We start from the raw sequence: 16,164 nt of genomic DNA, 5'->3' as shown, positions 1-16,164 counted from the left end.
GGCACCAGCACCCCTCCCGAGCCCACAAGGGACAAGGGTGTTAGAAAATGGATGGATGTATTTGGCTAAGTGATCCATGACAGCCTCTTCTCTCTTTTCTGGCTCAATGATGCATGTAGGATCAATTTTCTTCACACTTCCTGCAGGGTGTCCAATAAGACAGGCCTCACCACTTCCAGGAAGTGGACCGAATCTGTTCAGCAGCCCTGGTGGTACTTTTACATTTGGGATCTTTGGTCATTAACAACAACAAATATTTTCTCAGCAGAGAAGAAAAAGTATTTCTCCTCCTTTTTTATTTGATCCATTAGGTTCTTTCCTTGGGCACAAACAGAACAGGTGTACACTGAACAGGTTTTGCATTGCTAAACAACGCAAAGTCTGTTCCCTGAGGAACATATAAACAATGAGTATATATTCTGTTTTTCCTGTAAACACTGAACAATTTAAATGATTTGGTATAATATCACATTTAAAAATGTTTGTTTCTTTATGTAGAAAACAAAATAATTTTCTTTTGGGAGGTCTCATGTAGTTTGTCAGACATGTTTCCTCCTCATTACAAGATGAAGGAAAATATGTTTCAATAATGGGAGGATCCTTCCTTTAATCCAAACTAATGTTTGTTTATCAATATAAGGTATAGACTAAAAATCACATCATGAGCCTGCAGCTCACATTATTCTCTGAAACTTTGTTTTCTTTATTGTGGTGCACAAGGTGATAATTATATTTTAAAACAAAACTCTGCATCCTTTTATTATTTTATAGAACCAATAGTAAGAAAACAGTAATGCCTAGCCTGCGGTGAGACAAACAGTTTATCATTTGTATCACTAGATGATTAAATCTAATCACAATATTTTCCTCCATTACTACAGTATGCACTTTGTAGACTTTACTTTTACAAAATAAGGCATTTACTTAATGATATGAATAAACTGAATGAGTGTATGTTTTACATTTTGTTTAAATTTATGTTGGAAAAAAAAGAATATTGGTATAATTTTCATTACTGATTATTTTTGCTGCTACAGGATTTACAGCAGCTGTTTTACTTAAAACGAAAGTGAATAGTTCTTATTACGCTTTATTGTGGAAGCAAAGTATTTCAACCCAAACTTGGTTGAAATACCAAGTTTCAACCAAACTTGGTCATTTAGTATAAATTTAACATTTATACTAAAAAAAGTACGAGACATTTGATTAGAAGCCGTCAGCAATCTGATAGGTTTCATATTTATTTGTTGAAAAAGAGAAAATGCTTTCCCTTCAAATGATAGAACAGTAAAATGGAAATCCAAAAATAATGAACAATGAAAATAAAAATCAATGGGTTACAAGGGTTTACAATGATCTGAATATGGAAAAACAAATAAGTCCATAATGTAGTGATATCATCTTTGGAGTACAGTCAGAAATACATGAGCTCTGCAACAATAGTGAAGATATATGAAAGCTGATTACATTTCATTCAATCACTGAAGAAAAATACAACCCAGTTGGGAATAAATGAAGTAATTTATACCCCTGAGAACATAATCTATTTCAGATTTGAAACACTTCCATCAGGTGTGTCTGAAACATGCAGATTAGTGTGGAACATCACCTGGTTGTGTTCAATGCAATGATTGCAACTAAGGAATGAATGAAGACAATGTTTACATGAGATGATTAAACAAAGGAAAACAATAAAACCACAGAATAATGCACAGAGAACACCACTAACACCCTCTCACCTACTGACTGCTGGAGATTGGCACCAGCAACCTGAACCCCAATAACCCCAATTCAATCAACTAGTACTATATTGATCAAATTACCATGAAAAAAAATAACCATTCAATTTTGGCCAGCAAAACGACAGATGCAGATCTAATCTTTGGTATGGCTTTCAGCAGTCAAAAGGAAACAGAAGACAATGTACTGGTACTGTATAATATTTGGGAAATTATTGGGCAGCAGCAGCATGACAAACAGAACGTTTGCAGAACATGAATTCATGTTTAGACAGTTACTTTTCTTTTTGTTCAGGGGCAATTAAACCAATTTTATTTGCCCCTGTTGTGCATCAAGGCAAGAAATACGAGGACAAAAGTCTCTAATCTGGACAGAGACCTGTCCATGGTGTACCGCCTCTCGCCCAATGACCGGCGTAGATTGGCACCTCAGAGATGATGTAGGGACAGAAGGCTGTAGGCAATTGATTTATTGATGGAGGAGCATGTAATCTTTAACTGATTTGTTGTTTCTTGTGAAAAATCTGTTAGTGGACCAGGAGGTAAGAAAATATGCCTAATAACTTTGTCCAAGTCCTGGACTCAAATCTTGACTGGACCTTTATAAGTGGAGTTGGATGGTCTGTCCACACAGAAGTTCATAGCTTTCTTTCTGACAATGCAAGTTTGGATAAGAGTCACATCTTCATATCCCAGATGTGAATGTGTAAATGGTTGTTTTATTTGTCTCTGAAATGGACTGGCAGCCTAATCACTATCTTCTGTGACTGCAGGAATTTAGAAGGTCTGGCAAATATATATTGATACATTAGTCTGATTAAATTTCTCAATCTTGAGAAAGTTAAAGATGTAAGTCAGAAACGTTTTAACCTGAACTGCAGCATTTCTAGTTGGCCTCATCTACCTTCATCGGCTCAACCTGGAGGATCTTTTTAAGGTGGTCGTTCTTAGACACTTCATTCTTAACCTCCTCCAACATCTGATCATTTCCACTTTCCTTCAGATTAATCACAAACTTTTCAAATATAGCGAGCAGAAGATGGGCGTACTCAATAATGCGGTCGCCATCACCATATCCTCCAGTGTGAATCCCAAAAATTTGGCCATGAGCATCAAACACTGGAGAGCCAGAAGCTCCATGATACATGAAAGTGTTGTAAGCAGCCACCTTTTCTGCTTTTTCTCCGTACATCATTATATCGTCAATGCCTTGCTTCTTCAGTTCATACACTTTTTCGAGGACGACCTTTTGGTCTTTGTATTTAGCCAAATTATCCATGACAGCCTCTTCTCTCTTTTCTGGCTCAATGATGCATGTAGGATCAATTTTCTTCACACTTCCTGCAGGGTGTCCAATAAGACAGGCCTCCCCACTACCAGGAAGTGGACCGAATCTGTTCAGCAGCCCTGGTGGTACTTTTACATTGTCTGGTTTGGATTCGGAGTTGGGTTTTTTGCCATCAGGTTTCAACTGAAGTACAGCAAAATCCAGCTCAACGTCAATGTCAATAAATGTTTTCTCAGCAGAGAAGTGAAAGTAATTTGTCTCTGGCTCAGGTTCGTCATAGTTAAACAGAGCATAGACGTCTATGTGATCCAGCAGTTTCTTTCCTTGGACACACTCTTTAAACAGGTGTGCACTGGTCAGGATAAACCTGTCAAACAGCACAAAGCCTGTTCCCTGTGAAACATTAGAAACAAGGACTTTACAGACTGATTTGCCCATTTTGAGCAACTTCTCAAGTCTATGTACTTCACTGAAAGACTGTTGGATCTTTCCAAACTTCTCACTCCCGAGGTTCAGAGCTTTCTTATAAGAATCACCAGGGAACCTGCTCTCCATCCATTTCTTCAGATCTGGAAACTGCTGACGCAGGAGTTCATAAATCTCTTCAGTGGAGCAGCCACTGTTACCTGGCTCTTCCATTGCTTTTTTAACACTTTTCCCACTGACACGAGCAACATCTAAGATGGAGGTTGTTGGGTTTTCAACATTTTTCCCTTTATTCAGCGGAAGACGTATCTTGAACGCCTTATGGTGGAGGCTATCAACCTTCTGTGTGTGCACAGTGAGGCGGTCGGGGTTTTCATTATCAGACAACTTGAATTCTCCAAGATTGTCAAGGAATCGGCCATCTTGCTTCACAGCCTCCTCCACTGTCATCCCCTTTTCCCCATAAATGCAGAGAAACTTGTACTGTTTGATGATTTTGCTTCTGAAAAGCTCCTTTGTTTTGGTTTTCAGACCCCCAACGGTGTCAATGTAGAAGACAGAATAATTTTCTTTTGGATGTATGGTTTTGTCATGCTGCTCCTGAACTTTTTCAGTCTTTTCTGATATATGGTGATGTAAAATCACCATCTCCCCATCATCAATACAAGAACAAGGGAAATGTGTCGGAACCACAGATTCCTTGTCCTGTTTACCCAACTGAATGATAATGCTCTCATCTGCGTACTTCATCATCTTCTCGGTTGTCTCAAGACTGGATCTAATTGCGTCCAGGACTGTACGCGGTTGATCACAGTCGATGGTGTACTCTGTACGTTCTGTTGGAGTGAATTTTACAGTGAAACAATGGGAATGTGTAACCTGTAAGAAATCACAGTGAGGAAATTTAACTCTGATTCATTACAGAAATTAGGTTCAACACTTGACTGTTTTTGCAGATGATAGAAACTAACCAGAGAATCACTTCCATTCTCATTCTTCACTCTCATGGGTGTTTGTTTAGGAGTCTAGGAAAAAAAGTAAAGCAAAAGGAATTGGAGTTATTTCAATCTCCCTAAATCTGTCTTGTTCAGCATGTTTATTTCTGCTTCACTTTTTACAATTGATCAGAGTTTAGGAATTTTCAGATGTCCATCTCAGTCGCTGACACAAATAAAAAGACAAGGGAAAAACAGATGAATAGTTGTGTTTCCATTCACCATATAATTGCGCAATTTGACATTTTGAAAATAAAGTTTCAGCACTAGGGTGAGGTGGTTTTTTCAGCCGTATCAAAATTGTTGTTTTTTTTCACAAAACTGCAATAGAAACATTTTTTCTGCATTATAGGAGTCACATGATCAACAACCAGATGAGAAGCACTACCCGGAAGCAGTGCCGTACTTTTGGCAAAACCGCGTTTAACGAAATATTAAAGGCAACAACAATTGGGTACCCTTCTCCTCCTCACATGTACATAAATTTATTTTATAATGTTTCCAATAATCAGTGTCATATTATGCAACAGTATTAAAACATCTTCATAAAGAATGCCAAGAATTAGTTCATTTTTGTAAATATCAGGATGTTTGCAGCAGGTGTTCGTCATAAACAAGCAATGCCTAACGGGGTTTTTTTGTCCTGAACACAATAAGCGGACATAGCACAGGATATTCATAAAAGCGGACACTTTAAGGTACCGCCACATTAAGATCACTGGGACTGAACTCCTGCTGTCTTTCCAGATACAGGTAAACCACTGGATTTTTTAATTTATGATTTGGTCACGATTGCCCCATTGGAACAACAAAGGGAAGAAATAAAAGACCTTAAAGTGTGGAGGGAGGTATTCTAGATATCATCACAATTTAGCTCAATTCAGCTACTTTATATTCTCAGCATGGTCAGGGAGCCTGTGGTCAGGGAGTCGAGGCGGTCCACCGTGTTTTTGTATTAAAAGATGTTAAGTGGACAGGAAAAGTAAAAATATTACTGGGTAATTATATGTTACGGGAAAACATCACCAGTGAAACAATATTTAAACCCTGCATGAGTTAAATCCGCTGCACTGAGCAACAAATGGGAGATTTAATTTAATGCTGCTAATGTGGCTTTAGTAGCTCTTCCGTTTCGTGTATGTTGTTTTTAACAGGACACAAAAACTATTTTGGTTGGTCCAGTTTATGGGACGAGTTTCTCAAATGTCCGTGCAGCTGCACACATTAACTCTGTCTAAGTGGACAAAGCATTTGATATGGTTTGATGTTTTGTAACTGGAAAAAGTAATACTAAAATTAATAATCAAATAATATAAAACCAGCATATAAAACCAGGTTAGCGCTGGTTCGTTAACCACTAAGACCAACCGGGACCACAAACAAAAACTTTATCAGCGCAGACAGAGCTGGGCGCTGGGCAGCTTGTTGAGATGGAAAAGCCGCACAAAATTCTTTGTCCACAAATATAAATCATTCTTACCACTCACTCAACGCACCTCTGAAAGCGACTACAAGCTATTCCTGCGGTTCACGTAGAGCTGCGCAACCAGAGCTAACGTGGTGGGGTTTAAACTCTGACCTTGATCAAAAACTCTGGAAAGAAACATAATTCATCAGGAGGTTGATGTAAATATCCATACAGGTCAGCCTGTGTCCAGTTTGAGTGAAAGGAGGAGAAGGATCTGCTCTGAGATAAACTTTACCCAGCTCCTGCAACGCGCAGAGGCGATTGGTCTGACTTTAAATGCATAAACTATAAACCTATCTTCTATAAACATTTCTTTTAGGAATAAATCTGCTCCACCAGTGAAACGCTCAGAGCAACAGAGACGCTTGCAATCTGGCTTTAAAAAAAAAAGAAGCGATTTTTTAATTTATTATTTTCCTAAAAACATACACAAGAAAGGCTTAGCCTGGCGGTGGGGCTCATAAAGCATGGCGGGCCACCAGGCCTATAATATACCGTGGGAAAACCTGAGCAAGTATAAAAAATGACATGCATCACATGGTAAGTCAAGCTTCCCTGCTGAGCTGAAGGTTACACAACAATAGTTTTGGAAGGTAACTATTAAAATTATTTGCTTTTGGTGTGACTTTAAATATTGCAGAAGCAGGGATTATGTGATTGGGTTGCACACAGTTAAATGAATCATCTATTAAACTAGTTTTATAAGCCCGCCAGGCTTATAATATACATGTCCCTGATATTATTAAAATAGGCTTCTGTTTAAACAACAAACCAGACATAGACAATATGAACAAAGCTGCATTTGATCGAGCATGTCTTCAGACAACGGTTTCTTAATAAATAGAAGAAGTAACTCTTGGGTATGATGAAGTATTAGGGCCATTATAGGTTTGAGGGAGATAAATAATTGGCCAAAACAGAGTATAATTACACACACACACAAGAAGAAATTCAATGTGCTAAAAATGCTCAACAAAGGCCATTTCCATTTTATTGTCCCCATGTCCCCACTTTCAATGTTATCCATCTTAAAATGCTGCAAAATTGAAAAATACAGCAAATAAAACAATTTGTCAAAATCTATGAACCTAATTAAATATAAATTTGCAGAGATTTGAAAATCATCGGGATTTATACAAAAATGGCAAACTTATTCTTTCAAATGTACAAATAAAATTAAAGCGGTCTTTTTAAAACTGTATTAGTCGAGAAGAAGAAAAAGAAAAAAAAAACATGCTGTAAAGCTCTGATGGAGGCTGTGTGACTCAAACAGCTCACATGCTCAGCTTTTGAGTCATACTGGGAGGGTTTTAAGATCTGAGCGGGAATTAAGCTCTTACTAGCGCTGTTCAACCACTTTATGGCACCCCAATAAGGGCGCTATAACTTAGTAAGGCGTCTACTTGCCATATAAAAAACTGAAACTGATTTTCATTTTTCCCCTATTAGAGTGAATGACTCATACACCTAAAGTTGCATTTTACAGAGGAGTTTGAACTAACTATCCAAAAATGTATTAATGTTCTGCAAAATAGAGGAACCGCCTTTTACTGTAGCTCCAAAGGAAGCTACAGATCAGAAGCTAACTTCGATGCTGTCTGGTTGTCCCTCCTGTTTAGTAACTTCACACCACTGAGTGTATAAGCAATTAATTACATCAACAGAAGTTCGCCATTTACATAAATTACATAAATTTCCCATTTTAAATTTAACATTACTTTTTTTTACCATGTTGTTAAACACTTGACCATTACTTACGAAGCTTTTCTGCCCGTGGAAACTGTTGTTCGTTTTAGATGTACAATAAAAAGTGAGGAAAAACAATAAAAAGTGAGGAAAAACAATAAAAAGTGAGGAAAAACACCATAAACAACCGGAAGGAAAGATATCGACAGTGGAGGAAGAGGTCCGAGAAGATTTATGATTGTTAACCGGCAGACATTAACCCACCAGTGGGTGTTCAGTCCCGCTCTCTCTGTTTTCTCTCCTGCGACACTGACCTGCTAGGGAATTTATAAAATGGCGCCGTGTGTCCAGCGCCAATCGGCGACTACTACGTAGTAATATGGTGCATTCAATTACAACTAGGAATTCTAAAACTGAAACGAACAAACATAAATTTTAAATCAAAATTTTACATAATCAGTTTACAGGGTTTTCTTTTCGTTTGCTAGTTTCGTGTATGTTCAGCAAAGTTAATTTTCCCCACACCGTCAAATAAATCCAAGTTGCGAGTCCAAGTTGTATGTTTCCTGTTTCTGATTTTATTTGAACTCAACCTGGAATGGTTGCCTTCCAGTCCACGAAAACTTTCAAGAGTAATTTCGCTTTTTTGATAGATTCATAAGATTGTTGGACTAAACTGTAAGTTTAACTGCATGTATTTCATATCACATGCAAATGAAACATTTAAAACAAGCAGACCTGAAAACACCTTTTAGGAGTAACCAGAACCATTTGCAGATTTTTTCCAGCTTGACAACAGTGAAAAAGATGATGGTGCAAATTTATCTAAAAAGGGAACCCCTGAGTACGATCGCCTGGGAAAGTTGAAACCTCTGTACACCAAGATGAGAGAAGCTTGTCGCCAGCATTTTCATCCAGGCCAAGAAATTGCCATAGATGAAAGAATGGTTGCATCCAAAACCAGGGTTTTCTTCAGGCAACATATGAAGGCAAATCTGTGAAGTGGGGTTTCAAACTTTTTGTTTTAGTCAATTCCAGTAACGGCTACACCTGGGATTACTTCATTTATGAAGGAAAGACTGACCCCAAAGGAGACAAAGGCTTAACCCATGACGCAGTACAAAAGCTTTTGAATACAAAAACTTGGGGTCTGGATACAAGCTGTATGTAAACAACATTTACACAAGACCAGCCCTCTTTGCTGACCTCCTCGAAAAGAAAATCTGGGCATGTGGCACAATCAAAGCAAACAGAAAAGGGTTCCCAAAAACAACTGAAAATGCATTGGACAGGAAGTCGGAGCGTGGCAGCATCCGCTGGATCCGGAAGGACTCTGTCCTTTCTGTCCTGTGGAGAGACACCAGGGACGTCTGTCTGTGTTCTGCTTTGCACTCAGCACATGCAGGGGACACGGCTGGCAGGAACGTCCAAGACAGAGATGGAAGATGGACCAGGAAAGAGATTCTGGTTCCCCCAGCTGTCAGTATGTATCCTGTAAAATGTTTGGCTGAGTTTTATGGGTACAATCAGTGGCACACTCAGAAAACGTAATCTGGCCGAGATTACATGTAACCCAGACCCTCAACCCAGAGACGGAAGTTTTAAGTTGTGTTGAGTGAGATATATATATATATATATATATATATATATATATATATATATATATATATTACATTCTATTTAAGAAAAAACAGAACTGCACTGAATGGAAGAAAATTCCCATTTTTAAATTGTTTTTTTAAAGGAAAATTATATTTAAAAAAAAAAAACAAACAAAGAAAGAGCTAGAAAAGATGTCTAGGATTTTTCTTTTCATCTTTTACCTCAAAGAAGATTTATTGTCCTAATGTTAAGGGAATCTTTTGTCACTGTTCCAATGTCTCTAAACAAAAATGTTGATTGTGATAATGAAGTATTTTGTTAAGTACAATGTTTGGCAAAAATTGTATTCCAAGTCTTTTGGATCTATGAAGCTTAAATATGAAAAAGTATAGATGAAGGCGAAACTGGCCATGAGTTTATTGGTCTCGGATCCCGTTATCGCCCACCTCTAGTGAGCAGATGCTAAAATGGCGCCGTGTGTCGAGCGCCAATCGACAACAAATACGTAGTTATATGGTGCATTCAATTACAACTAGGAATTCTAAAACTCGAACGAACAAACATCCCTTCAGGTTACTGTTTTTTATGTCTGTTTGCTAGTTTCGTGGATGTTCAGCAAAGTTAATTTTCTCCACACCGTCAAACTAGAGGTGCGAATCCAAGTTGCTGTAAATTTCCTGTTTCTGATTTTGTTTGAACTCAACCGGCAATGGTTGCCTACAACATAACCACAACAAAAATACTCGCCATCAAAAAATATATATATATTGTTGGACTAAACTGTAGGTTTAACTGCATGCGTTTCATATCACATACACTTTGAAAATATTTCAGAATTATTTATTAAATACAAAGTCAGATTCAGCAGAGGTTTTGGCAATTAAATATTTCATTTGACAAAACGGACATTTTTGACACTTTAAAATCAAACTCCTGTATTTTTCAGAGAACTACTCATTCTCTGAGTTGATGGTTCAGGACAAACAAACCAATAATTTACCTGTGAAATTAACTTAAATGGACAATATTTAAATAAAACAGGAGCGTCAAATGAAACGTTTAAAACAAGCAGACCTGTAAACAAACAGCTTTTAGGAGTAACCAGAACCATTTTAACAGAAGTCCTTATGTAAACACTGTGCAAAGAGCTTTAGATAAATAAAGCAGAAACTCATAACTGGAGTCAAACAATCCAGCAGCAAAGAGTGTGCGAATAAAACCCAATTAAATCTAGATAATACAAGATGAATTGGTGTTTCATTTAAACAAAACCTGACTGCAAGAAGCAGTTTAAAAATACTGGATCTGTGCCTGAAGTTTCCTTTGTGCTGGCAGCAGCTTGATTTTGCAGCAACCTCTGGAGTTAAACTTGCAGCCCAGAAGAATTAATCCTGCAGGAAATTCAGCAAGAGTTCAAAACAGCGGCCTGAAGCAGTCCTTTGTGGCGCCGACTGCAGATAATCCTGTAGCGGTGTTCCTCAGGGCTCTACTCCAGGCCCAGAGAGAAGTTTATTCCATGAACGATGCCGATGATGATGGGTTGCCAGGCAACTAAATACCGCAGCCAGTCGAGCAGCTGGCCGTACAAAACGTGGGTTTTCTCCCAGCTGGAAGCAGAAGGAATTAAGGAGAACGGCACAGAATACCGCTGGTCCACTACATCAGAATTAGAAAATCTATTTCAAGATTCCTCAGTTTTTATGAAAGCAAGAACAGACTGAACGTTTTTTATCTTCAAGATAAAATCAAGCTTTTAAAGTCAGTGTGCTTTAAGCTTTTGTGCAGCTCCTAAAGCAAGTGACAAACGTATTTATTATTCTTACTTTATGTGACTTTTAAAAATATATATTGTTGAAGGAAACTTCTGGAGTACAACTGGTCATGAAATACTGCACTTATAGAATGAAGTTTATTTTTATTTCATATCAATGCTCTCAGGACTCACTCCAGCAGACACAACCAGAGGTTTCATGAACGTTACTCAGTAAAATGTACCACTTAATGTCCACCATCAGTCTTATACCAGACAAGTGACGTTTTCCATTAATTCTTTTGTTTCTTAACTAAATTATATTGTGTTTTTACATTAGAAGTTATTTTGGGTTGTACAGATTTATTTTTGCTAATGTTAAATTACTGAAGCTTTAGGTTGTTGGAGGGAAAACACTTTTTGCTCCAGAATTATGTTACAATTCGTGCCACAAAACATAAGCAAAAAAAACAACCAAGGATACGGGTTGTTCATCATCCTCTTCAGGTCCACCTTCTCGTTACAGTAAGGACACGTCTGCTTCTTACCCACAATGCACCAGCCCCGGATGCAAAACTCATGGAATCTGGCGGAGAGTCTGTGAGTTAAGGATGCAACAGGAATGGCTGACAGGCTCCACATGGAGAGAAGGAGCGTTTCCTGACCCGGAGTCACGTTCCTAAGAGAAAAGCCTGATGCAGGGAGAAACGAGAGCAGCAGGATACATGTGACCACAGGAGAGCTGGAAGGTGTCTTCTATAAATCCCTCCTCCTCCACCTCCACCAGGATCCTCTGACCGCACACGGCACAGATGCCTCCACTCAGGCTCCTGCTGGGCATGCCGCCCTTGTTGTAGTACTGAAGGAAAACAGATGGGTGTTTTGTTAGTGTTATACAAATAAGACCATCAAAGTAATAACCAGAACAGGATATGGAGTTACATACATTTTTCTCTAAACATCTATAGATAAATAAAATGTGTTGATCCTGCAAGCTTGAAGTAATTTTTGTTATTTTCTGCATTTAGAGTAAATATTAACTCAGACTGGACGGTTTTGTGCATTAAAACCATGTTGGGTTGCAGTGAAATGGTCTCTGCTGAAGGCAGCAGCGGCTTCCTTTACCCCGATCGTAGAAGCCATGTAGTCAGAGCAGATTTCTGCAAAGTCTCGGCCCATGACGCCGTAGTAGAGACCATAAAACAGCATGATGACGCCCACGTCCATGGAGTCCTCCGCCTTGATCCTGTAGAGGCAAACAAACAGGAGCAAAACAAAATGTTTGAAAATAGAGTTAAAACTCACATTTCTTTATTTACATGTACATTTTTCATTCAAAATAACATAACCATACAGCTGTGGCTCTTTTTATTATATTTGTACAAATAATAAACAAGGAAAACAAACACAGTAAGGTTCTTTTGTAAGGGTTTGTTTCCATTTCACTCAAATTTTAGGATTTTATGTAGTTTTTAGAACATTGTGCACATTACTGTAAAAAACATGAACCTTATACTGGTAAAACGGTTGCAAGATGTTTTTATCTAAATGCACCAGAAGTAATGAGAACAGGGAGACATTTGCTTCTGGTGTTCAGAGCTTGTAGTCTTGCTTCAGAGACTTTCTGCATCAGGACAAACTTCACCTCTAATTCAAAGTGAGAAACTGGGATTTCTTAAATAAAGACTAGAAAGTACAAAACTGAATGCAGATTTTTAAGGTAGGGTTTATGAAACCTTATTTTGTTTGAAACAATTGAAGATAAACTATAATGTTAATGCTTTGCTTGACATTTTAAACCCAGTTGAAGACCACAGGTCCAGTTTAGTTGGTATTAGATGTTTTCCATTGACCCAACTGGTGGTGAAATGGCCTTTTTTCATCTTTGAATGATATTTAGTGAGAAAAGCTCAAAATGTTGGTGAGTAAATGGTAAAATCAATGTGTCATGTTGCAAATCAAAGGCCAATCATGTCAATTTAACAAAATGTGAAAACTACTACATTAATAAAGCATTATTAATCTGTCCTTTAGGAAATGAAAGGAGGACTCATGTTTATTTTCATATATTTTAATAACACCAACACCTCTGATGTTGGACGTCTGTTTTTGTTGGGTTGTGACTGAGCTGACCTGAAGAAGACGTTGAAGCCGAACATGGTGAACATGATGGCCAGGTAGCCCAGGACGCCCACAGCGTAACTCAGCTTGTAGATCAACAGGAACCACTTGTAGACCATCCTGGAGAGGAAACACAAACACACCGAGTAAAAACAATTCAAGACATCAACAAAGAGATCCATGTTTATTCAGGTTTCACAAGTAAAACAAAGAATTTGATGTTTCACATTTTAAAAGAGAAAATCTTCCTTTTGAAACTGTTGAACTCAAAACCAAAATGTCTCACTCAGAAACCAGTAAAACCTTAAACAAACTTCCATCATGATCAGGAGCTTTGCTCTTTTTTATTCAATTCAAAGAAACTTTATCTAAATGTCATAACTTGTATTATTCAAATATCTTCAAACAGCAAATCTGAAGAGGCCTCTGACTAAAGAATGTTGCTTTTATAGCTACCAGCTCTATATTCAACAGTAAAATATCCAGGATCAACTGTTAGCAGCTCTGCTGATCCACCTCATTTGCTTTTGCTGCCCTTTTTAACCCTCTGTCTGGTTGTTTGGTTAGAAACTTGGAAGACATGGTTTAAACTTCCTCCTCTCTCTCTGCGTCCATCAAGTCTCCTTTTCACCACCTCTGGGATTTGGGGTCAGAGTTCAGGTATTATCTGAGGTTTTAAGATGCTAATCAGCTGCTCCTGGTTGTAAAAATAACACTTTGTTGCCACGGTTACACATCCAAGCAACTGTCAGCAACTTTATTTCTTCCATCTGTGCCAGACATCTCTGTCTTTTTGTGTTTAGCTCTCATGTTCTACTAGCCAAGAAGAGCCTCGCTTTCAAGTATGGAAGCCGCAGCAGCCAAAATGCTGCAGAAACTACTTGAACTTCATGATTATCATCATTTAATTATTTCTGACTAATTGTCAGCCAGGTACTCCTCTTATTATTAAATCTGTATGATTAGTTTATTTGATCATTTGTAGTTTTTAGCTCTGGTTCTCTGAGTCGCCCTCCTACCTGGGGGTCCTGCAGGACAGCGGCTTTCGGGTGGCTCTGAAGATGATGTAGCTGGTGATGACGGAGAACATCCCCCACATGGACAGGAACCTCCACCAGTACAGCTTGATGGTGAAGTAAAGTGGGACCACCCACATCTGGACCAGAGTCACCAGCTGGAGGAAACGACAGAGCAGATCACAACTTCACTCCAAGTCCCAAATCTGGCAAAACTTTAGCTTAAAACCACCAACAGTTTTTACATCAATCTGGTTTTTAGGATGTTTAAAGGAAAGTTTGGATTTTTTAAAAGTGGATTTTGTTGAGAAGCCAACAGTTGTTCATTTCTGACCTTTGGTTTTATTGAAAGGAATTTACATATTACATAAGAACAGACCTTTGAGGTCACAGGCCCCATCTGGGTCAACTTTACAGTTTTGTAAAAAGTACTGTAAAGATTTCTTCCTGATGAAGATGAAGAAGCACCGTGGTGCCCTCAGTTTCCTCACCCTGAGGGCAGGGTGAGGAGGCAGGGTGTTTCACCATGGTGAAACTACCATGTTTCACCATGGTGAAACATGGTAGTGGCAGCATGATGCTGACATCATACTTTTCCTCAGCAGTGGAAGCAGACATGAGCTATTTAGCAAAGATTAAACTAAATTACACTCTTAGCATATAAATATAGTAAGCATTGACTGGGGGGCTGAATATACAGGCATGCCACACTTTTCAGATTTTTAGTTGCATAAAAAAAAAAAAGAAGCATGTTTCAATTTTCTTGCACCTCACATTTATTAACTACTTCATGCTTGTATATCATGTAACAAAGTAAACTGAAGTTTGTGGCTGTGAGGAGACAAAACGTGGAAAAGTTTGTAAGAAAAGCCACCAGCTATGTTTGTGTTTCCATGGAGAGCAGCTGAATTTGTCTGGGTGAGTGGGATCAGATCGTGCTCACGTTGTAGGAGCGGTGATGCCTCTGCTTCCACTGCACCAGGACGATCTGAGCCACCACCAGCGTGGCGATGAGGATCAGCACCATCTCCGCATGCATGGCCTCATGACCCCGGTGCTTAATGTGCAGCCGCTCATGCTGCACCCTGCAGAGAGGAGGAGGAAGCTGGAGTCACAGCTGATGATGCCTTTTCCCCGCAGCATGATGAAGGGAGCTGCCACCACTCACCTCCAGTTCTCCCGGTGGGTCATCTTCAGCAGGTCGTCCTGAAATGAGACGCAAATAGCAGCAGCTGGGAGGTTTGAACTCTCTGGACATTTAAATGTAGGTCAACGCGACTCAGCCGCTCAGGTAAACAGCTGGAAACAGCCGACCCAACCAAACGTCATTTAGCGGCGGGTAGATGATATAAAAGCGGTTGAAACGTGTGTAATAACATCGCTGTAATGCCACGTCAAAACACCAGCAGTCAACAGCTAGTTAGCCTGTTAGCTTGGCAACAGTTATCCACGCTCATTTCCGATTTTTTTTAAACGTAAAACATCAAACAGTTCGCAGTCAGACCAGAATAAAATACTGATATGTTAACAGTAACCACTGACCTGAGGCTGAACCCCCGCCATGGCCTCACCCTGGCCCCTTGTGGCGAAGACAAGCCGGCCGGCAGCGTTAGCGGCTACGAGCCCAGTGTACGCAAAGCCGTGAGGGACAAAACGCACAACATCGCATTTTTTAAATACCATTCCTAAATAAGCACGTTAAATATAAAATTTAAAACATAGATTTTACACTAGTAAAGCTTTGTATACGGAAGATTAGGGCATCTGAAAAAGTCATTTTAAAAAAGATTAAAAGCATCAATGTTAGACGAAGTTTTATCATAAAATGATGCAACTAGCTTTTCCTCCATCATTAAATCAACTTCTGGTAACTTTATAACTTGTGTCTGTTAATACATAGTCTTCATTCTGCTGGTATGACTATTTTCATGTTTACTTTATTCTTGGAATATAAAACAAATCTTAGTCTGACCTGATTTACCATCATACCAGTCATGAAAAGAAAAAGTCTTTCTACCAGAATTATATTTTTCTTTTGCACACTGATCAATAAATGTCACTCCTCACCCAGAA

General features: G+C 38.7%; 2 protein-coding genes across 3 annotated transcripts; both read right to left on the bottom strand.

Moving 5' to 3' along the window:
- Positions 1 to 1,201: 1,201 nt before the first annotated feature.
- On the bottom strand, positions 1,202 to 4,632 carry LOC114157454 (protein FAM111A-like). The gene is made up of 2 exons (XM_028038441.1): positions 4,425 to 4,632; positions 1,202 to 4,332 (listed from the first exon to the last, which is right to left on the bottom strand). The coding sequence occupies exons 1-2, from the start codon at positions 4,458 to 4,460 to the stop codon at positions 2,626 to 2,628; spliced, it is 1,743 nt and encodes a 580-aa protein (XP_027894242.1). The 5' UTR covers positions 4,461 to 4,632; the 3' UTR covers positions 1,202 to 2,625.
- Positions 4,633 to 10,028: 5,396 nt separating this feature from the next.
- On the bottom strand, positions 10,029 to 15,770 carry rnf175 (ring finger protein 175). Of its 2 annotated transcripts, none has more exons than XM_028038443.1 (9): positions 15,634 to 15,770; positions 15,260 to 15,297; positions 15,035 to 15,176; positions 14,095 to 14,249; positions 13,088 to 13,195; positions 12,080 to 12,200; positions 11,680 to 11,813; positions 11,430 to 11,540; positions 10,029 to 10,811 (listed from the first exon to the last, which is right to left on the bottom strand). In XM_028038443.1, exons 1-9 carry the CDS (start codon positions 15,652 to 15,654, stop codon positions 10,691 to 10,693), a joined length of 951 nt encoding a protein of 316 aa, XP_027894244.1. In that variant the 5' UTR covers positions 15,655 to 15,770; the 3' UTR covers positions 10,029 to 10,690. The 2 variants fall into 2 exon arrangements, with proteins under 2 accessions (XP_027894244.1, XP_027894245.1); XM_028038444.1 differs by having other exon boundaries at positions 11,439 to 11,540; positions 15,634 to 15,769.
- Between the last annotated feature and the right edge of the window lie 394 nt (positions 15,771 to 16,164).

The sequence above is a fragment of the Xiphophorus couchianus genome, chromosome 14 (assembly GCF_001444195.1).
Source record: "Xiphophorus couchianus chromosome 14, X_couchianus-1.0, whole genome shotgun sequence".
In the NCBI taxonomy this organism is placed as follows: domain Eukaryota; kingdom Metazoa; phylum Chordata; class Actinopteri; order Cyprinodontiformes; family Poeciliidae; genus Xiphophorus; species Xiphophorus couchianus.
The sequence above is the reverse complement of the archived record's forward strand: the minus strand, read 5'-3'. Positions and strand labels throughout refer to the sequence as shown.

Coding starts and splice junctions, on each gene's coding strand:
- rnf175 (XM_028038443.1), bottom strand. CDS start 15,654: ATGGCGGGGGTTCAGCCTCAG. Junction 11,541..11,679: donor CAGCTCTCCTGTGGTCACAT/GTATCCTGCTGC, acceptor ACTCTCCGCCAG/ATTCCATGAGTTTTGCATCC. Junction 10,812..11,429: donor ATGAACAACCCGTATCCTTG/GTTGTTTTTTTT, acceptor TTCTGCTTCCAG/CTGGGAGAAAACCCACGTTT.
- LOC114157454 (XM_028038441.1), bottom strand. CDS start 4,460: ATGAGAGTGAAGAATGAGAATGGAAGTGATTCTCTG. Junction 4,333..4,424: donor AGAATGGAAGTGATTCTCTG/GTTAGTTTCTAT, acceptor GATTTCTTACAG/GTTACACATTCCCATTGTTT.